At 48.0% G+C, this 21,251-nt stretch overlaps 2 protein-coding genes across 3 annotated transcripts in view; both read left to right on the forward strand.

The window, feature by feature from the left end:
- Inpp5b (inositol polyphosphate-5-phosphatase B) overlaps nt 1-12,297 on the forward strand; it is a 65,004-nt gene extending 52,707 nt beyond the window's left edge. Inside the window, 8 exon segments of the mRNA XM_051171394.1 lie at nt 1,911-2,021; nt 2,637-2,799; nt 3,936-4,171; nt 6,095-6,208; nt 8,934-9,018; nt 9,358-9,485; nt 10,613-10,724; nt 11,771-12,297. Coding sequence (XP_051027351.1) covers nt 1,911-2,021; nt 2,637-2,799; nt 3,936-4,171; nt 6,095-6,208; nt 8,934-9,018; nt 9,358-9,485; nt 10,613-10,724; nt 11,771-11,886 — 1,065 coding nt within the window. The 3' untranslated portion in view covers nt 11,887-12,297.
- A 1,247-nt stretch (nt 12,298-13,544) lies between these two features.
- Nucleotides 13,545-21,251, forward strand: part of Mtf1 (metal regulatory transcription factor 1) — a 38,117-nt gene continuing 30,410 nt past the window's right edge. For both annotated transcript variants that reach the window (XM_051171351.1, XM_051171352.1), the window contains exons 1-2: nt 13,545-13,668; nt 15,668-16,123. In XM_051171351.1, the coding sequence (XP_051027308.1) occupies nt 15,719-16,123 (405 nt within the window). In that variant the 5' untranslated portion in view covers nt 13,545-13,668; nt 15,668-15,718. The remainder of the gene's footprint in view (nt 13,669-15,667; nt 16,124-21,251) is intronic.

A 21,251-nucleotide genomic window follows, 5' to 3' on the forward strand; every position in this document is an offset into this window, starting at 1 on the left:
TGATAGATTTTTAACATGCCTTTACACTGGAGCTGGGAAGAAGCTACCCCTTAAGCTATCTTTCACCTCCCAGCACCACTTCCCATGCCAACTGCTCTAATAATTCCTAATTGGGCTACTTCCCCTCCAATAGCCCATAATACTTGTACATGTTTCTCATCTGGGCTGCTTCTCTCCGTCACCAATTCTCAGAGTAAACTCCTCCCAGCCATATGGTTCTAGCCCATGGCAGTTCTGCCTCCTCCTCTCCTCTCCACCACCTGTCGGCTCCCTTTTTTTGTTTTTTGTTTTTTTTTTTTTAAAGATTTGTTTACTTTTTTGGTGACAAGGGCTTTCTATGTAGACCAGGCTGGCATCGAACTCAGAGATTTGGATTAAAAGAATACACTTTTATGACTGATAATAAGAAATAAGAGAGAGGGAGGAGTGAGGTAGGTCTGTCTTTCTATATATTGGGCAGGGCCATGCCCCCATGGCAAGTAGGCGATGGCATCACAGGCAGGCAGACTGAAGCAGGATTTTTTTTTTTTTTTTTTTGGTTATTTCAAGACAGGGTTTCTCTGTGTAGCCTTGGCCATCCTGGACTCACTTTGTAGACCAGGCTGGCCTCGAACTCACAGCGATCCGCCTGCCTCTGCCTCCCGAGTGCTGGGATTAAAGGCGTGCGCCACCACGCCCGGGCTCCTGAAGCAGAATTCTAACATGCACCACCACACAGGCAAGATTTATTTTTATTTTATGTGTGTGAGTGTTTTGCCTGCCTGCATGTATGTGCTGTATGTGCACTGCCTGCGTGCTTGGTGCCCCCAGAGACCAGGAGAGGGCATGAGTCCCCTGGAAATACAGAGTTACAGAGGGGAGCTTGGCATGGGGGCGCACGCCTTTAATCCCACCACTTGGGAGGCAGAGGCAGGTGGATCTCTGTGACCAGGCCAGCCTGGTCTACAAAGCGAGTCTATGATAGTCAAGGCTACACAGAGAAACCCTGTCTCAGAAGGAAAAAGAAAAAAGAAAAAAAAATCCCCCAGAGTTACAGGTGGTTGTTCGCCACCATGTGGGTGAGGAAAACCAGGTCCTCTGTAAGAGCAGCCTGTGCTCTGAATGGCTAAGGCCATCTCTCCAGCCCCAGTGCTTCCACCCCCACGGGAACAATTCACCATTTTATGTTGCAGCACCCTGATGGCTAGTGAAGTCAGGCGTTCCTGCACTCACTGTTCACTTGCATTTCATCACCGGTAGCTTCTGTGCTGCTTTGTGCCACCTGTTCTCAACATATAGGACAGGCACAGGTCAGAGTCTGAAGTCAGAGACGAGCCCAAGACTGGCTCTGGCTTTCAAGCTGTGAGTTGGAGGCCAATGTATAGTACATAGAAGTTCTCTAAAAGGGGGCAGGGGACAATGACTAAGGAATGTTGCAATCATTATTTTGTTGCTGGGAAAAAAAAAAGTGTATATAATTAAAATACAGTAGGGAGAGCCTGACATATTCTTTCTTGCTGATGAGTTGGGTTAAAAAAGCTAAGAAATAATACATCTTGATATCAAAACCATAGAAAAAAATATCCCACTGCTGGTCTTTGGGTAGCAGCAAGCAGGACAGAGATAGACACTCTGTGTCTTTTGGCCAAGACCTGAGACCCAACAGGAAGAGCAGCCAGGACATTCCAGTGTCCTTCTGCTAACTAGGAGGCAGGCAGCCTTGCTGCAGCTGGGGGATGCTTCTGAGTCTGTCACTGATGATGATGATGATGATTATTATTATTTGGGTTATTTGTTAATGAGCTAAATCTACTTAGCTTTCACTTTCTGAAATGCTGTCATCACTTCCTGATGCCCCAAGCACCCTCACTACTGAGAAAAAAGAAGGGACATTAGGCCCCGCACTCAGTCTGTTACTGCTTCCCTCCCAGGTGAGGGTTGTGAATGAAGAACTCTACCGGAAAACGCTGGAGGAAATTGTCCGCTCCCTGGATAAGATGGAAAATGCCAACATTCCTTCTGTGACACTCTCCAAGCGCGAGGTAGGGAAGACCCAGATCCATTAGGAATGCTAGCATCAGGGTTGGGGCCTTGGCTCAGTTGGTTAGATGTGAGTTCAAGCTGGTGTGAGTTCAAGTTGGTGTGGAGGGGCTGGGCATTGGCTTGGGTGTGGCAGCATGGCTTTTATTCCTGGAATTTGGGAGGCAGAGGCAGGTGGATGTTTGGATTCAGGCTAGCCTGATCTATAGCCAGTTCCAGAGATTCCAGGCCTTCCAGGGCTGGGGAGATTGTCTCAAAAAACAAACAGAAGGTTCACAGGAAGACACTTTATGCTGTAGACCCAGCTTTGTGGCAGAGTGAGCTTGATCTTCAGGTGACGGGACAGTTTGGGAATGGTGCTTTGGAAGTGTTTTGGATGTAGAAGATGGAAACTGTTTGCTTCAGGAAATTTACTTATAAACAGACCTGGGCTTTGGCCTCACTGGCCTTCCGTGGCCACTGTGTCCTCTTGGCTAAGGACATCTCAAAGAGATGCTCCTTTAGTTTCTTCCCAAGACAAACACTCTTTCCCAGTCAGGGTGGGCATGCAGGCTGAGAAGAGAATGTGTCCTTTTTCTCTTTCTCACCGGCTCTGACTGGTCCTTCTTCGTTCCCAGTTCTGTTTTGAGAATGTAAAGTACATGCAGTTGCAAACCGAGTCCTTCACGATTCATAACGGCCAAGTGCCGTGTCAGTTTGAATTCATCAACAAGCCTGATGAAGAGTCCTACTGTAAGCAGTGGCTGACTGCCAAGCCCAGCAGAGGCTTCCTCTTGCCAGGTAACCCATCTCCTCCTACGCTCCGCTTTCTCAACGCCCTACCTGCCCTCTTCATTTTTCCAAGTTAGCTCTTTGCTTCTGAATGCTTTATTCTCTGCCTGAAAGGTTTTCTGGTTTATTTTTGTTTGTTTGGTTGGTTGGCTTTTCGAGACAGGGTTCCTCTGTGTAGCCTTGGTTATTCTGGACTCACTTTGTAGACCAGGCTGCCTTCAAACTCACGGCGATCCGCCTGCCTCTGCCTCCCGAGTGCTGGGATTACAGGTGTGCACTACCACACTTGGCTGTTTTTTTTTTTTTTTTTTTTAAGGTAGGGTTTCTCTTTGTAGCCCTGGCTGTCCTGGAAATCAGTCTGTAGACCAGGCTGGCCTTGAACCCAGAGTTCCACCTGCCCCTTCCACCCAACTGCTGGGATTAAAGGTGTGTGCCACCACTGCCCGGCTTTGTTTTGTTTTTGAAACAGGGTCTCTCTGTTATGCAGCCCTGGCTATCTTGGAATTCATCATGTAGACCAAAGTGGCCTCACAGAGATCTACCTGACTCTGTTGGCTCTGCAACCCTATAGCTGAACTCACCCATATATAAAATGGGAGCATGCATTGAGTTTTGAGAACGCTTTACTGGCTTGTATGTGCCATAATCTCTTGACAGGTGCTGCTACTTTGGGGGGCATCTCCACTGCCTGTCTTACTGTAATCAGTTATCTACCCTTGTGGAGAGAGAGATGATGGGTAACAGGCCCAGGAGTGTAACATCCTCATCCCCATCATGTGGCAGGAGGATTAGGGGTGTCTCCTGGCTAGTTCTCAGGTGGATCTTTGAGGGGGCAGATATTTTCATCTTTCCTGGCCCAGGGTTGGTCCTTTGACCCATGCCTTCTTAATGGATTAGTTCTCCTGGTTTAAGCCATGCTACTTTGTACATGAGTTTATGGACATTTGTCTGTCCTGTTTGCATGATTATCTTCAGGTTTCCAGGCTGGACTATGCACATTTTGTGCTTCTCCAGAGCACAGGTCTGTGTGGGTTGATCTTCCGTTTCCTTTCTTAATCCTTTCTGTCTTATTCTGTGCCCTCCCGCCTTTTCCTCTTTCTCTTGACTGCTCCCTAGCTGATGTTACTTTTAAACTTTTTGTGCAGATTCTCAAGTTGAGATTGAGTTGGAGCTCTTTGTAAATAAGGCTACCGCCACAAAACTCAATTCAGGCAAAGACAAAATCGAAGACATTCTGGTCTTGCACTTGGACCGGGGAAAGGATTACTTTTTGTCGGTGTCTGGAAACTACCTGCCCAGCTGTTTTGGGTCTCCCATCCATACATTGTGCTACATGAGGGAGCCAATCTTGGACCTACCGCTGAAAATTGTTAGTGAGCTGGTGAGTAACAAGCCCCAAGGAAACATCTAGTACGGGGCTGCTTGAGTCAAACACTGAATTTCTATACCTCCCTTCCTGGGTGTAAGCATTTTGCAGCCTCCTAGAACTTGCTTAGTATCTGTACAACAAGCCATCCCCCAGTCAGAAGGACAGTGCGTTGTCTCTCGTGACTCTTGCTTTTTTCTCCTGGTCCAGCCTAGGCTCATTGGTTCCAGTGTAGTCAAGCAGCAGTTGTATTGGCTACCATGTTGCCTGCCTCAGTGTTGGCTGCCTTCTGGCCTCTGCACATGGGCTGTCAGGTTTCAGGAAGTGAGCTCGAGCTTTCTGCAGGTAAAGGCAAGAGCAAGAGAGAAAAGCTAAGGCCTTACATGGCATGGCTGACAGCCCACACAATACCTATTCTGCCTTACTGTGTGGTTAGATGACAAGTCATGAAGCCAGCCCAGATTACAGCATAGAGAGATTCTACCCCCTGCTGTGGACAGCTGCAGCAGATGGCCACACTTTCCAGGCTTTATTTCACACCAGTGTGTGTGTAAGAGAGCAAGCTCACTTTTCACACTTTGGGAGGCTAAAGTGTATGATAAAGATCCCTGATGACTTGTCTGACAAGGGCCCACTTTCTTGATTCATAGATGGCCATCTCGGTGTCCTCTTAGGACAGGAGTGGGAGGCTCTTGGCTTTCTTAGTGCACAGCAGTCTCGTTTGTGACCAGAGCCCTCATGATCAATAGCCTCCCAAAGGCCCCACTTCCCATGCTCTATCCCATAGGTGGTTAAGATTTAGCATGGTAATGTGGGTGGGGTAGAGGAGGCACACTGCATTCTTCAGTGTGCTGCAAGCAGTGCAGGAGAGTTTCCATTTAAACTCTCCCATGAGCCTAGGGAGAGTTTCCATTTAAAAAAAATTGTCACTTGGGGCTAAGAGATAGCTCAGTTGTAAAGTGCTTGCCATGCACATGAGGGCTTGAGCTTGGTTCCCTAGAACCCACAGAAAAAGTACAAGTCTGTGATTCCCAGCTCGGGGGCATGGAGACAGGTGACCATGGGAACCCATTGGCTAGGCATTCTAGACAAATTGGAAGGTTCTAGGTTGAGTGAGAGACCCCTGTCTCAAAGAATAAGTGGAAATCCACTGAGGAAGGCACTCAGTATTGACCTCTGGCCACCACATACATATGTGTACGTACGTACGTACACACACACACACACACACACACACACACACACGCGCGCGCACGCACACACACACCGCACACACACACACACCCAAATGGACAAACAAATAAATTATGATGATCTGGCAGGTTATCCTAAAATGAGTTCTGCTAAGACACAGAAGGCTCCTTTGAAGACCATCCTAACACAAAGGAGCAAGCTTGGTGTAGATTTAGCTAATTTGTGTACTTTTTTTTCTTGGAGTGCGTATTTTCCGTTAAGGACTCTTGAGCTATCCTATCTTTTTTCCTTTCTATTATTTAATGTAGATGAAAAAAGACCCAAAGAGAGCGATTTGTCACAGGTCGCATGGTGAGTGGCAGTAGCCCTGGAGCTTGGGCTTAGAGTTTGGGCTCACAGGTGTGGACTCTTGCCTCACTGGATCACACAGCCTTTCCGGTTCCAACAGTGGAATGCCGGAGGAACTTTTGAAATGAAGTTAGGGCATACACTGCTGCTCCACTCACCGAAACTGCTTGCCCTAACTCCCTCCCAGTGCTTAAAAATTACCTTTTGTCCCCAGTTGTACCACCCGGGAGTTCCTTTCCTTTCCTTCCTTTTTTCTTTTTGGCCTCTGAGATGATTGATGAGTGGACTGAAGAGTTCCCTTTCTGTTGTTTGCTGTCCTCGTGTGCTTTTTCCTGAAGCCAGCCTGGTAGAAGTTCTGCCTTGTCATGACTTGTCATAACTTTCCTTCCCTTGGAGACTTTGATGCCAGTGCAGACCGCAGATGACAGGAGCCAGTTGGAGAGCCCCATGGAAATCCCCAAAGAACTCTGGATGATGGTCGACTATCTCTATAGAAATGCTGTCCAGCAGGTAGGTGGGGCTGAGGCTCTCAAACCTGGCTGGGCCAGGCTGCCTTGAGAAAGACCTAGAACTTTTTGTATGAAAAACTTTTGTTGAGAAGAACCTGTGGAGCATTGTTCTGTCCCCAGGGGGTGAGCGCCTGTTTGATTCTTGATCTCGATTCCCCATTTTCCCCATTGGGAAGCAGAGCAGCCTTCCCAGTGGTGGGTTTCTTCTCCAGGCCTCCTCTTAGCCCCTTAGAGAAGGGCTTCTCAATGCCCCTGGGAGGTCATTTCGATGTCATTTTCAGGAACTCTGACCTGCTTCTGAGAATGGGAGGGGCTAGCCTGGTGACAGTTCAGGCCTGGCCCAGGCCATGTGTCTGGAGGGCTGATTTCTAGAGAGATTTAGATAGGCTTACTGGAATTGGTTGGTCAGTTTGACTGACTTGGCTGTCGATTTGTAAGGCCCAGGCTTCAAAGCCAGGAATGGGGTGGGGGTGGGGCCATAGGAGGCTGGCAGGTTTTGGGGAATGTGGGGATCACAGATAATTAAGGTATATTTTATTTAGCAGCGCATAGGCCACAAGTCAGGCTGACAGTGACAGGCACCCAGGCAGAGGACATCACACAGTCTGTACACAGGAGGCACCCAGGCACAGCACATCACACAGTCTGTACACAGGAGGCACCCAGGCAGAGGACATCACACAGTCTGTACACAGGAGGCACCCAGGCACAGGACATCACACAGTCTGTACACAGGGGGCACCCAGGCACATCACATCACACAGTCTGTACACAGGAGGCACCCAGGCACAGCATATCACACAGTCTGTACACAGGAGGCACCCAGGCACAGCACATTACACAGTCTGTACACAGGAGGCACCCAGGCACAGCACATCACACAGTCTGTACACAGGAGGCACCCAGGCACAGCACATCACACAGTCTGTACACAGGAAGCACCCAGGCACAGCATATCACACAGTCTGTACACAGGAGGCACCCAGGCACAGGACATCACACAGTCTGAGGGTCTTGCCTCTGATCTCAAAGCCGTGGTTTTAGAAATTTTAATCTTGGAGCAAAGTGCATTCATATTCTCTCCCTCTCCACCCCTCCCTCTCTCTTTCCCCCTCCTTTTCCCTTCATTCTCCTTGCCTCTCCCCCTCTACTCCCTTTCCCTACCCTCCAGTGTTGGGGACCAAACTCAGGCCTTATGCATGTTAGGCAAGAGCTCTCTTCTAAGCTGCATCGCCAGCCCAGTAACACACGTACTTAGGAGGATCTGTTCTGTGTTGTATTTCAGTTTTTCTAGATAGTCTAAAGTAGCACAGCCTGGCCTTGAACTTGCTGTGTAGCTGAGAATGACTGAGTTTCGGACTCTCCTGCCCCCACTTCCCAAATGCTGAGTTACAGCTATGCACTACATTACTTGGTTTGTGTAGTGCTGGGGATTGAACTCAGCTTTGTATATGCTAGGCAAGAGCTCTATTTTCCAGTATTTATTTATTTATTTAGATAGTTCACTATGTAATCCAGGCTAATGGCAAACTCACTAGACAAGACTAGCTTAGAACTCATGGGCATGTTTTAGTGTACCAAACTGTTCTGTGTATCCAGTGGCTTCATTTAACTTTCAAAGCAGCCTTTGGAGGAACAGATAACCCTGAAAGTTGAATAACTTATTCCCAAGATGATTAACGTACAGTCATGGAGGTGGGGGATTAATTAGTTCTTTCTTAGATTTTTGTTTGTTTGTTTGTTTTGTTGTTTTTCAAGACAGGGTTTCTCTGTGTAGTCCTGGCTGTCCTGGACTCACTTTGTAGATCAGACTGGCCTTGAACTCACAGCAATTTGCCTGCCGAGTGCTCGGATTAAAGGTGTGCATCACTACGCCAGGTCTTTCTTTACTTTTTAAAAAAATCGAAATTGCAGATATACATATGTTGTGTGCATATGTATACTTGTTGTTGTTGCAATTTTGGCTATGCTATTGTTGGAACCCCGAGTCTCAGCTCTCTACCACTGACCTACGTTCCTAGGCCCCAGACTTCACTTTCATAAGAGATCTATCTTTAGATCTTTCAAATGTAACTTGTGAGCAAAACATGTAATATTGTTTTTTGTTTTTTTATTTTTATGTGCATTGGTGTTTTGCCTGCATGTATGTCTGTATGAGGGTGTTAGATCTTGGAGTTATAGACAGTTGTGAGCTGCCATGTAGGTGCTAGGAATTGAACCTGGGTCCTTTGGAAGAGCAGTCAGTGCTCTCAACCGCTGAGCCATCTCTCTAGTCCCATAATATTGTTATTATTAATAGTTATATTGAGTTGCTTCATGAAACAAATGAATCCAAAATATCTTGAGACTAATGGAAATTATATTTATTTTTATTTGCATATTTTTTTTAGCCCTCTCTATATCATTTTGTTATTGTTTTGGCTGAGGACCAAAGTGACTTTTCCATCTTATTCATGGCATGTCTCTCATAATACCTTAAGACACAGCCCTGTGTGAGTTTCCTCTTACACTGGGTCTTGTCTTGTATGGTGTGGCCTACTCATAGCTCTAGAACAGATACGTATGCCTGGGAAGGCCTGAAGATGAATTAGTCCACGCTGTCCACTGGGGTGATTCAGAGGTCTTACTACACAGCTGTATTTTGGACTGGGTGATATTAGCAAGTCCGGAAATCACTGCCAATTTTCTGAGAAAATATCTGTTTGTGGCTTTCTTCCCTCTTGCAGGAAGATCTGTTTCAACAGCCAGGCCTGAGGCCGGAATTTGAGCATATAAGGGACTGTCTGGACACTGGAATGATTGATAACCTCTGTATCCTTCAGGAAAGTGTGTGTACACGTGAGACCATGAGAGCTGTTAGAAAAGAAAGAAGACTCTCAAAGCCCAGAGTCTGCTCCTGTACCCTCAGCTAGCTGTCCTACTTATTCAGAACCCGCTCAGAAAGGACATCGCAGCTGTCAGCAGTCAGTGCAGCAGGAACTCAGGAGAGCCTGGGTCACCTGACAGATAGCATGCTCCCTTCCAGATGTGGGCTGGCATCCTCGCTCTGAGCACAGCTTGACAGAGCAGGCAGCACTTGTGGCACATGCTTGTCCCTGGGCCTTCTCCCCATGGGCGGCAGCATCACCTGTTCCTTAACAGAGGCCAAAGGTGCTAACAACCATTCTGTAGCCGAAGCCTTGCTGCTTTTCCTCGAGAGCCTGCCAGAGCCTGTCATCTGTTACAGCGCCTACCATAACTGCTTGGAGTGTTCTGGCAATTACACAGCAAGCAAACAGGTGAGGGGAGGGGACACTGAGCATCAGCATCCATAGTAGCTAGTCCTGGGCACATGAAGCCTGGCAGAACGAAGTTGGACAGCCTTCCAAGTGCAGTGACTTGGAAAGCTAACATCGTTCCTTCTCAAACGTGTTCTTCCTCCTCTCATGTCCCTTCTGCTTTTAATAGCATCACCCTTGTTGCAGTGACTCAACCCTGAAACCCGAATCATTTGATTCCTCCCTCTCCTCGCCGCCCACATGCCTAGTCCATTGATCTAACGTATCCAGTCTCTCCCATCATTGCCCTGCCTACTCGGTGCAGTGCCCGCACTCTGCTCTCCGTCCGTTCATTGACATGCTATGGTCAGATTGTGAGCTTAAAGGTGTCATGCTTACCTTTTTGTCTACTATTAGTTAATAATTCCTTCCTTCCTTTCCTCCTTCCTTCCTTACTTTTTCTCTCTTTTTTTTTTCTCTTTTTCTTTTTTTCCCCGAGACTGGGTCTCTATGTGTTTCAGTCTGGCCTGGAACTCAGTGTGTCCCAGATTGACCTCAAATTGACTATCCTTCTGCCTCAGCCTCCAAAGTGCTGGGACACTTGTGTGCACCACCACACCCAATTCCATTGATAGGATAATGTAGAACACTTGCCAACAGTATGGGTTCCAGAACCTTCTCTTATATCCATTTTAATCTGAGTGTCTTCTGGAGCCTACCTTTGCCCAGCTCCCCAAGTGGTTCTGCTGTGCAGATGTGTGGGCAACTCGCTGGATACCAGCCTGGATAACCCTTCCCGGCTTAGTGCCTGTGCAGCCGGTACATTCCAGGCCACGATCCCTGCTTAGCATCCTGCTTTCTCTTCTCTTCTATGCCCGCAGTGTCCTAACCCTCACTGCTCCATGTCTAGTTTTGTCATATATTCCTTTAACTGTCTGAGAACATGGATTTCTTAGAAGTGTGACCTCTAAGTTCATGCAGCATTTGGCCTTTGTTCCCGTTTGATTTTTACACCAAGTGGTGAGTGATTAGCTCTGTGCGTCCTCACTCACATCCATAAGTCATGTTCCCAGTTCCTAGGACATAGCAGGCAATTTGTCAAGTAACTGAATGAGTGAAGCCAAAAACCCCACCTCTCCCTCTTTCAGGTAATTTCTACTCTCCCTACATTCCACAAAAATGTTTTCAACTACCTGATGGCGTTTTTGCAAGAATTGCTGAAAAATTCAGCAGAAAATCATTTGGATGAAAATATTCTGGGTAAGTAGCCAAGAGTCTAGGGCAAGCATCTCTACAGAATCACAGAGGAAGGGAGCTGAATTAAAATGCATTTTTTCTCCACTCACTCCCCCCTTTTGTTTTTCTTTTTAAAAGAGATGGCTCAGAGGTTAAGAGCACTGACTGCTCTTCTTGAAGTCCCAAATTCAATTCCCAGCAACCACATGGTGGCTCACAACCATCTACAATGAGATCCTGGCCTGAAGGTGTACATGCAGACAGAGCACTGTATATATAATAATAAATAACTAAATTTAGATGTAATATGAATAAATTAATAAAATATATTTTAAAAAATAATAACTAAATCTTTAAAAAGACAAAAACTAGGGTCAAGTTCTGTTGCTAAGCTGGCTTTTTACTCACCATGTAGCTCATACTGGCCTGGGACTCAGGATCCTCTTGCCTTGGCCTCCTCAGTGCTGCATATGCACCACCATGCCTAGTCTGGACCACGTTAACATGCAAATTGTTTGGGGCTGGAAGTATGACTTTGTAGTTGAACACTTACATATCATATGCAGGGACCTGGAGTTCCTCTTTTTGGCCAGACTAGCTGGCTGTCAAGTCCCCAGGATCCACCTGTCCCTGGGATCCGCACCACTGGGATTTCAGGTGTGTGCCAGTGTGCTGTCCTTTATGTGGTTTCTGGGGATCTGCACTCAGGTCTCCTCTGACGTCTGCCCTTCACTCACTGGGCCGTCTCCCCAGCCCCTATTTATTTCTCAGGCACAGGCCTACTGTAGAGTTCAGGCTGGCCTGGAAGGAAGAGTGGTAGGAGTACAGAAATGTACCACCACACCCAGCTGGTTCTTTTTTTCAAGAAGAAAATACCTGGACATAGTGACACATGCCTTTAATCCCAGGCCTCAGGAGGAAGAGGCAAATGGATCTCCTGAGTTTGAAGCAGCCAGGACCTGCCTTTAAAAAAAAAAAAAAAAAAAGTGCTTTGGGGTAGTCTGCCGTCTCTCATAGTCACCCTAGTGTCCTACTTACTAAATGGTGTTTTCTGTTTCTGTCATGCACAGCTAGCATATTTGGCAGCTTACTCCTCCGAAACCCAGCTGGTCACCAAAAGCTTGACATGGCAGAGAAGAAGAAGGCCCAGGAGTTCATTCACCAGTTCCTCTGCAGTCCACGCTGAGCCTCAGTGCTCCTCCTGATTTCCCGAAGGCAGCCACAATCGTCAGCCCCACCTGTTTCAGCTCAAGAGCTGCCTTAAGATGCTCCAAGGCTAGCTGGAAGCAAGAACGGCAGCTACCTGTTTCTTGAGCCTAGACCCACCCGTTACCCATGCCATTAGCTAGCATACTCAGTGACTTGTGAAGACATGGGGGCGATCCACCATAACAGAACTGACATTTGATGTTCAACTTTAGTTAACACAAATAGACCTCTATTCGTTTTTACTTAAAAATGTAAAGTAACTGTACTTTGCCTTAGTCAACCTGCCTCCAGTCAGGGGGTTCCCTGTATCCCGTAATGAGCAGCATCTCATGATCAGATGTGTGGACTAACTGAAGACCCTGAAGGAGAATGAGTTGGACAGCAGGGATTTTGGTTAGCTGTCCTGGATAAACAAGTCTTAGCTATCCCATATGCAGCGACTGTCCAGTCTAAGGACATGTATAAGCATAGGGCAACTGTCCCCTTCTACTCAGCTCCAAGGCCTCTCAGTTGCTCCTAAGAAGCACTGAAGAAAGGGGGCTCTGGTGAAACAAGTGGGATTTTGTAGGCCATCCAGTCCTCCCAACTGTATATAATGCATCTCCTCTCATATATGTAATATATTTTAATGATAAATGTATTTTTAACAGTGGTGACTGTTTTTCACTCTCTTTTTTAGTTGTGTGTGGGGGGTGGGGTGGGGTGGGGGGTGGTATGTACATGTGTGAATGTGCCAGGAGAGGCCAGAGGCCCAGATCTCTGTGAGGCTCGAACTACAGGCGTGTGTGAGCCACCCAGTGTGGGTTCTGGGAATCTCAGGTCTTCTCTCCCCAAACCCCTCTCAAAAGATGGTAGTTCCTGGCAGCTAGGCCTTTGTAGCTTAAGCACAGAGCAGCTGGTCTGGGGCCAGAGACATGTGGTAGTCTGCTGCGTGAGAGACACTTACTCAACGTTACACAAGCACAGGGAATGGTATAGTTCAGGCCTAAAAGGGCGTTGCTCCAACATAAACGTTCTAGAGAAGTCGTTCATGGGGAGAATAAGGAGTAACGTATGCGAGGGTCTAATAATTACATTTATAGGAATATAGTACGCGCAAAATCCTTCTTGAGCTTTGAAAACTGCTACCAGCTACCTAATGGTTTCAAGGGTCGGTAGGCTGAGTACTAACGGCTGAAGAGGGGACTTGCCAGTAGGTGGCGCTGAGCCTCCCGAGCTCAAAACCCCTCATGGACAGGAAAGTTGGGACCGCCTGCTCCGGCGGGCCTGTAAAAACGGGAAGTGTCTCGAACACTCTACGCAGCTTTCCGGTCCTGGGGTCCCAGCTAAGTGAGCTACGCTGCTTGGCCCAGGGCGCACTGGAGTCAAAAGAGGGATGCCTCCGCGACAGGAAGGCGGTGGCTGACTGCGCCCTTCCTGCTGCAGCTGTGGGTGCCATCCGGGGCTGAGGACACCTTCACGGCTGATGTCGTGAGTCCTCCCGCGCCCGAGGCCGCCCGCTCCCTATGGTCCGCTTCCCCATGCCGTACTTGAGCGCTGTACCCCGCTAGCTCCGCCCACAGCCCGCCGTTGGAGGCGCGGTCTCAGCTCCCTGGATAGCAGGAACCAATCAGTAGCAGCAGCGGGTCCAGGGACCAGCCGGCCTCTCTTTCCTCCGGAAAGCGGAAGCGGAAGTGACGCTAGGGACAGGTGGGGGCAATCATGGTGCCGCTGGGGAGGGGAGAAGCTGCCGCTGCCGCCGTTGCCGGGAGCCACGGAGGTAAAAGCAGAAACTGCACTCAGCTGGTGCTGGGACTATCCGGGGGGCGCGGGATTTGGGCTCCCTGCCTAAGCTGTTCCCGGTAGAGACTTCATTCCACTCACCAGAGGGACCCCACCCCTCCTCCGTTTCCATGGGGATGGGTATCCAGCCCCCCTTTTCTGTTTCCATGGAGACCCGGACCCTGCCCCTCTTCGCCCAGCTCGTAGCCCCCGGCCTGCCTCAGGGTTTTTCTATGTAGCCCTGGACTGGGGGTGCTTTCCTGGTCAGGTTCCTCCTGCCAGTCTCTCAGGGGTACTCGGTTCGCACTCCTCGGCTATCCTCACACCTCTTGGTCTTGTTTGCTACGGAAAGTTGGTCTTTGCGTTGCCGCCGAAGGTGCCAGGGCAGCCCTTGGGGTCTCCCGGTATTCTTATCTCTCCCCTCAGATACAGAGAAACGTGCATTTCTGGGGTTGCGTAAGCAAAGGCTCGTGCCGGTTCTTCTCTGATTAGATTCCTTGACCTGTGTCTGGTAACTACCTCGCCTTACTGTCGCGCCCGCACGTAAAGGCTCGCTTGCTAACACCCCAAGCAAAAGAGAAAGTGCAGAACCAGGCTGAAAACTAAGTGATGTGCTGATTATTTTAAACTCTCCTTTTGTGTCTGCCAAATCCACATTTTATAGAACCTGTATGTTTTCGGGTGAAGGAAGAATCACCATTCCAGACCATGAAAGCTTCAAATTTGCTAATTTTCTCAAGAGACTGTATCTTCGAAAAGAAAATCTGTCTGCATGTCTGTCATTCATTTTTGCTGATATTTCCTGAGCTCCTCATATCAGTATGCAATGTTAGGGACAGCCCTTGGGACAGAAAGTCTAGTCACTCTCTGGTCCATATCATGTTTGGGGATATAAATAATTAAAGTGGTTTGCACTAGCTATTCTTTATTAGGGATTAGCCCCGCCACCCCTTGTGTGTGTTTGTTTGTGTGTTTTTTGAGACAGGTTTTCTCTATGTAATAGCCCTGGCTGTCCTGGAACTCTCTTTGTAGTCCAGGCTGGCTCGAACTCAGAGATCTGCCTGCCTCTGCCTCCGGAGTGCTGGGACTAAAGATGTGCACCACCATGCCTGGCTCCCCTTGTGTTCTAGAAGTGACACAAGGAATTCATACTCCTGCTGTTTGACGGGATTGGACTTGACAAACACTTTCCTTTCACTCCTTAGGAGACAGGAACGATTAGTACTGCTGTGGAAAGGCAGGGCACAAACAGGTTGCCCAAGCGGTAAAGGGCAAAGGCAGGATTTGTAGGAGATTATAGAAGTGTTGTTTCTCCTCATCAACTGCCTGAGGCTTATGATTGATGGGGGAGGGGGATGGAATGGGAGTACTTCACATAAGGTCTATAGCAGTGGTTCCTTTAAGCAGCCACTTCGTTTATCATTAGCGCATAGACCCATCTTTAAGGTATGTGACAATCACATTTAGAAGGTTTTATGGACAGTTAACCTTAATTTTTTGGGGGGTGGGTAGATATATTGCTTTTCCTTAACAGTGACTGAGTGTGTCAAATTTTAAATATTTCAAAGGAGGATTTTTTGTTTTGTTTTGCTTTGGTTTGCCTTTTTAGGTTTTGGTTTTTTGTGTGGTCTTTTTGTTTTTTGCTTTGCTTGTTTGATTCTCACTGTGTATCCCTGGTTCACCTGGAACTCACAGAGGTCCAACTTCCTCAACCTCCCAGGTGCTGGGATTAAAGGCGTTCAGCATCATTCCTAGGCCTGGCTCGATGTCTTCCTCTTGTTTTGAGACAGGGTCTCACCATGTAACTGTGGTTGGTCTGGAACTGGATATGAAGACAGTGTTGACTCTTAACTCGCAGAGGTCTGCCTGCCTCTGCCTCCCAAAGTCTTCGATTAAAGCTTTGGTTTACTTTTAAAACGAGGGAAAATGACCCTAAGGTGGTGAGGGTGTAGGTGGCTCTTGTGCTCTGGCTCTAACTCTGCTGTTCTCTGTTGCAGAAAGGCTATTACCTTTTCATTTCTCACAATTGGGCTGAGCACAACTGAACCATGGGGGAACACAGTCCAGACGACAACATCATCTTCTTTAAGGGAGAGGAAGATGACCTGACCCCGGATGACAAGATGCTCAGGTTTGTGGATGACAACGGACTGGTGCCTTCCTCATCTGGAACTGTTTATGATAGGACCACTGTTCTCATAGAGCAGGACCCTGGCACTTTGGAGGATGAAGAAGATGATGGACAGTGCGGAGAACACTTGCCTTTTCTAGTGGAAGGTGAAGAGGGCTTCCTAATAGACCAGGAAGCAATGTCCCAGGGTTACGTACAACACATTATCTCGCCAGATCAGATTCATTTGACTATAAACCCCGGTTCCACGCCCATGCCAAGAAACATCGAAGGCGCAACTCTTACTCTGCAGTCGGAATGTCCAGAAACGAAACGGAAAGAAGTAAGTAAAGCAGCAAATGAGGGCCCGGTGTGGCTTTGGGGCAGCACCTTCCGCAGCGTGCTGGCTGTTTTAACTGGGGTTAAAGGAGTTCCTGGCCTTAGAGCCTTCCGTAGTCTTGCCTGTCAATAACACATCGCTTCCTGTTTTGTTGTGACTGCTTTCTAGAACTTTTGGATTGTATGGCCACATTGTAATTGAGGAGTACCACATTGTACTCTCAGATTTTCCTCTCCAAGTCATAAATAAAGTAGAAATTTCTCCCAAGTGAATTCATGTTTATACTGCGAAAGTAACAGCCTGGCTTCTCTGCTAGCAGGGTGGCTAGGTCTGTGTATAACTAGAAGCGCATGTAAGTGGTTTGTTTTGGAGATGCCTGCAGGAATGTGCTTCATTCATTTAGTGAGTAGTTAATGGGTAGTGAAGGAAGTTTCTATAATCCAGGCAAGAGACCACAAATGAAGCCACGTTAGCTAAAAGTTGTCACATTTATGTGCAGCAGTGTAGATGGAGTAATACCTTTCAGGGTATCTTGAAACCTGTAAAGCATTTTACAAATTGTAGTGGTGACTTGGAGTGAAATAAATGATAAACAGTAAACTTTATCTGGGAACTAGTGCAGGTTAATTTGAAAAAGCAGCTCACTGGCCGTCACCATGCTGAGGACTCAATGTCAGGACCACCAGGAAGAAATAGGTTAATTTCTTGAGGAAATATTTTCCTTTTTTGATGCAGTAAAGGTTTGAAATTACATGTAACTTGCACAGATGACTTATGACATTTGTCTTTTCCTTTAAAATCTTAGAATCTCAGCGCTAGGGCTTTAGTGAAGGGAGGAATGCCTGCTTAGCGTGCATGGCTTGAGCTGTAGTGCTGAACATAAGTGGATAAGTAAATAAATACATCAGAGCTGTAAATCCTTAGTGAGACCATCATTTCCTACCTCCCAGTGGACACAGCAATCTCTGCAGCATCTTTGACATTTGTTCCTTGTTCTGTGCCTGAACACTTCCAGAATGGTGAGAGTACAGGCCTTCATAGCTCAGTCCAGCACATTTGTTGGCTTGCTCTGGTTGCTAGGAAGGCTTTGCTGAAGTCGGCCTTCATGTAGGGCCTGCTCCAGCCTCCACTTCCGCCCTCCTAAGAACCCTTCCCCGGGGCAGCCTGCCCATACTTAAAGGTCCCGTCGAGCCCGTTGAGTGCTTTGGTACAAGCTAGCTACCCACACTCGGTACCCCCCCCCTGCCCCCCAGTCTTATCAGTTGGGTTGCCTTTGCCTTTAATGGAAGGAATTCCAGTTTTCCAAAGTCCTTTAAACTCCACAGTTGAGCCTAATCTCACAGGAGTGAGTCAGCCTGGCAGTTGTCCGCTCTTATCTATCTCTGCATCTGGACACTGAACTACAATGGCTGTGTCATCTGTGTTTTATTGTCAACATCTCACCGTTGTACTTGTAACCTCTAGAATAATGGCTTGTGCTTGGAAACCTCTAGAATAATGGTTCTCGACCGGGGGCATTTTTGCCCCCCCCCCAGGAGACATTTGGCTGTCACATTGGGGAGGCGCTAACTGGAATCTGTAGGTATGGGGCTGAAGATTCTGTTAGACACTTTATAACACACAGGACAGCTTCCAGCAGTGAATTATGTCGGATGTCTGCAGGGCTTGCATGGAGAACTGTGCTCCGCGCCCTCACGGGTGCAGCTGTCAGACTTTTCGGAGTGTCCCCATCCTAAGTTTTTCTTGTTGGCGCCAACCCAGTATTGTGAACTTGTGTAAGGACTTCATCCGCCTTCACCAGACTCTGGGTCCCTGTTGTTCTCTTTGAGATGCCTCGTGTGACCCAGGCTGGCCTCTGATTTGCTGTGTAGCTTAGGGTGACCTTGAACTCCAGATCTCCTGCCTTCCCCTTTTCAGTGCTAGGATTACAGGCATGCCCCTGGCCTCACAAGCTTGCGCCAAGCAAGGTGCGGTGATTGCAGATGATGTCCATGCACACCACAGGTAGAAGTGCCTGATGGTGATAGCGTGATGGTGATAGTGTGACGGTGATAGTGTGTTGGTGAAAGCGTGATGGTGATAGTTTGATGGTGATAGTGTGACGGTGATAGCGTGATGGTGATAGCGTGATGGTGATAGTGTGTTGGTGAAAGCGTGATGGTGATAACGTGATGGTGATAGTGTGAACTATCACCATATTAAAGTGGTAGGTGTGGTGCGTACCAGGGCTGTATTTGGGAGCTGCGTGGTTAGGTAGGCCTTCAAGGTGGCCTTTAAAATGTGCTCAGCTCATGAGAAACTCAGGGCATGAGTATTTTCTGAGAGAATGGGACAGCGTGAACAGAGAGTAGAGGCCCCTTTCAGGGAGTAGCCAGCTATCACCCCCACCCCCACTCCACCATCCCCACCCCCACCAAAACAGAGTAAGTGCATTTGCTTTTGCTTTTGTTTCCTGTTCTGAAACAAGAGCCTTGCTATGTAGCCCAGGCTTTTCTCGAAGTGTTGATCCTCCTGCTGCCCTCGTGCTGGGCTTGCAGGCATATACTACATGTGGCCAGGACGTGTCCCTGTAAAGGGCCAAATAGTAAATGTTCTTGTCCTTAGAGTATGTGGTCTCTGTTGCAGCCGGTCAGCTCTGCCATTGTAACACACCATCAGTCCCAGGCGATGCGCAGGTGGGCTGGGGCTGGAGCTCAGTCTGGATTTCATGCCACGAGGCCCCGTGTTCTAGTCCTGACACCACAGCAAAACACAACGAGCGTGCGGGCCAGAAGTGACTGCCTGACTGTAGTGTGCGAGCCCGTGGACTAGAATCTAGAGAGTAGCAGGGGATAGCGATGAAAAGATAGCCAGGATCCACATCTAGAGAGCAGTGGCAGATAGCTTACTGAGGGGTTGCACTGTTGTGGGAGCAGGGCGAGACTTGAGGGTTCAGGAACCAGGAATAACGTGATTAGAGCCAGGCATAGTGGCGCACGCCCCGGATCTCAGCGCTCGGGAGGGAGAAGCAGGTGGAGCTCTGAGTTTGAGGCCAGCCTGGTCTACATAGTTCTGGGATAGCCAAAACCATATAGCGAGACCCTGTCTCAGAAAACAAAAACAAAACCAGCCAGAGTAACATTTTAGGAGGAGTGCGCGGGTCACAGCAGGCAGCTGGGAGGCAAAGGACAGTGAGGGCTTCGTGGCCGGCTGGAAGGCCACGAAGTGATGAGGGGAGGGGTCTAAGAACTTGGTATGCTGTTGGAGTTTGCGTAATAAGCCCTGAGTTGAATGTGAACCAAAGGTTTTTAATCATGTTCATTGGAAAGATTGGTCCAGGACCGCGCATGGTGGTGCACACCTCTCATCTCAGCACTCAGGAGGCAGAGGCAAGCTGATCTCGAGTAAACCATCTAGGCCTACCCAGTGAGATCCTTCCTCAAACAAACAAGGCAGATTTTGTTTCTCAGTGTGTTGAGTTGCCGCTGGTTGATGAGGGCTGGGTGAAGAGTCTGCGGTGGTGGTGGGGTCTCAGGCATGCTCAGGCTGCCCGCCCTCCCACTCCTCTCCTCCCTGTCTAAATTGGGAGAAGAGGAGGAAAGTTGGGTGGGGAAGTGAGGAACTGTGGTTGGCTTGTATTGAGTGCGAATAAGGAGCACCAGGTGAAAGCCACAGGGAAGGTGGGCCTGAGGCCAAGGAAACCACATGGCTCCTAGAGCCTGCTAGGACAGCAGGGGCTGGAGAGAGAAAGAGGGGCCAAAGGAAGTGACGTAGACAAGGGAGGTGGGTGGAATGTGCTGTTCTTCTGGACTCCAGGTCAGGAAGGCTGACTTCTTGTGTGACCTGGAAGAGGAGGGGCTGAGGAGCCAGAGAGAGAAGGCACTAGTTCTGCCTCTTGTTCAGTTGACACACTTTGACATGGTCTTCAGCGGTTAAGTGAGGTAGAAGTGAGCTGGGATGAGGTAATAGGAAGCAGGAAGTGTGACTTTTTTCGTTTTGTTTTTAAAGTCTGATACTCGGAAGAAAAAAAAAAAAAGCATTGGGACAGCAGTAGCTCAGGGGCATTGAAACTATTTTAAGTTTAGAGTGTTTGAGATGGACGTGGTGTCTCACACCTTTAATCCCAGCACTGGGCAGGCAGAGGCAGGCGGAGTTCTAGGCCAGCTGGGACAATGGAGTGAGGTCCTGTCTCTTAATTAATTAATTAGTTTTAATTAATTAATGCCTCAAAAGTTTGGACATAGTTTAGGACCTAGATTTAGGCCACTCTCAGTTAATGATTGTGTATGCGTGCCTGTTGATGAGCACATACGTGCTTGAGAGATTAAGTAGAACTATACTGCTTCAGAACTTAGCCGGGACCTTTGGCTTGCTAATAACTAAGAAAGAAGAAACTACAGAAATTTCTAAGTGCTATAAGTGTATATGCTAGAAACCATTTCCTGGGGATTAGTGCAGCGCATTTTGGGAAATGCTGACCTAGGCAGAAGAGAAGAGGGAGGGAGGGAGTGATTATGCAATCTGATGTTAGCTGTCACTTGCCGGCTTTGTGTTCCTCACCAATGAGTTGCTTCTGTTTGCAAGTCTGGCTTGCCCCGTTCCTTCCTTCGGGCCATTTAGAACAGGGCAGGGTCAGGGATGCTATGAGCTCCTTGCCAGTGTACTTGAGTTTATCCTCTCACGGGTCTCTTCCTCTTCGGTTTTTCCATCCTATACATAAGATCGATGTAGAAGATTTCTCTAAGCTAGACCTTTTTTTTGTCTTTTGAATTAGGTCTTACACGGCAGCCCAGGGCTGGCCTCAGCCTCATTGCAGTCTCTCGAGGTCTGAGGTTAGAGACAAGATCCACTGGCCTGATTGTAAACTGGCATTAGGCTCAGTGGGTTTGGGGCTGCCGGGGGGATCAGGAAGCAGCAGCTGTAGCTCTAGTCTTTGGAGGCCAAATATTCAGGAGGCTTGCCTTCCAGAAGCACAGGCTTACCTCAGTCATTGATTGACAGTGATTTTATTTTGGCTTCCAAATCCGCTTAGCCTGAGGAAGCCAGTATTTACAAATGATAACAGCTGAGTGATCTTTAACCACCCTTGTCCCTGGAGCCTGTTTTTTGTTTTGTTTAGTTTTGTTTTGTTTTGTTTTTGGTTGTTGGTTGG

Source organism: Acomys russatus, chromosome 29 (assembly GCF_903995435.1).
Source record: "Acomys russatus chromosome 29, mAcoRus1.1, whole genome shotgun sequence".
Lineage (NCBI taxonomy): Eukaryota > Metazoa > Chordata > Mammalia > Rodentia > Muridae > Acomys > Acomys russatus.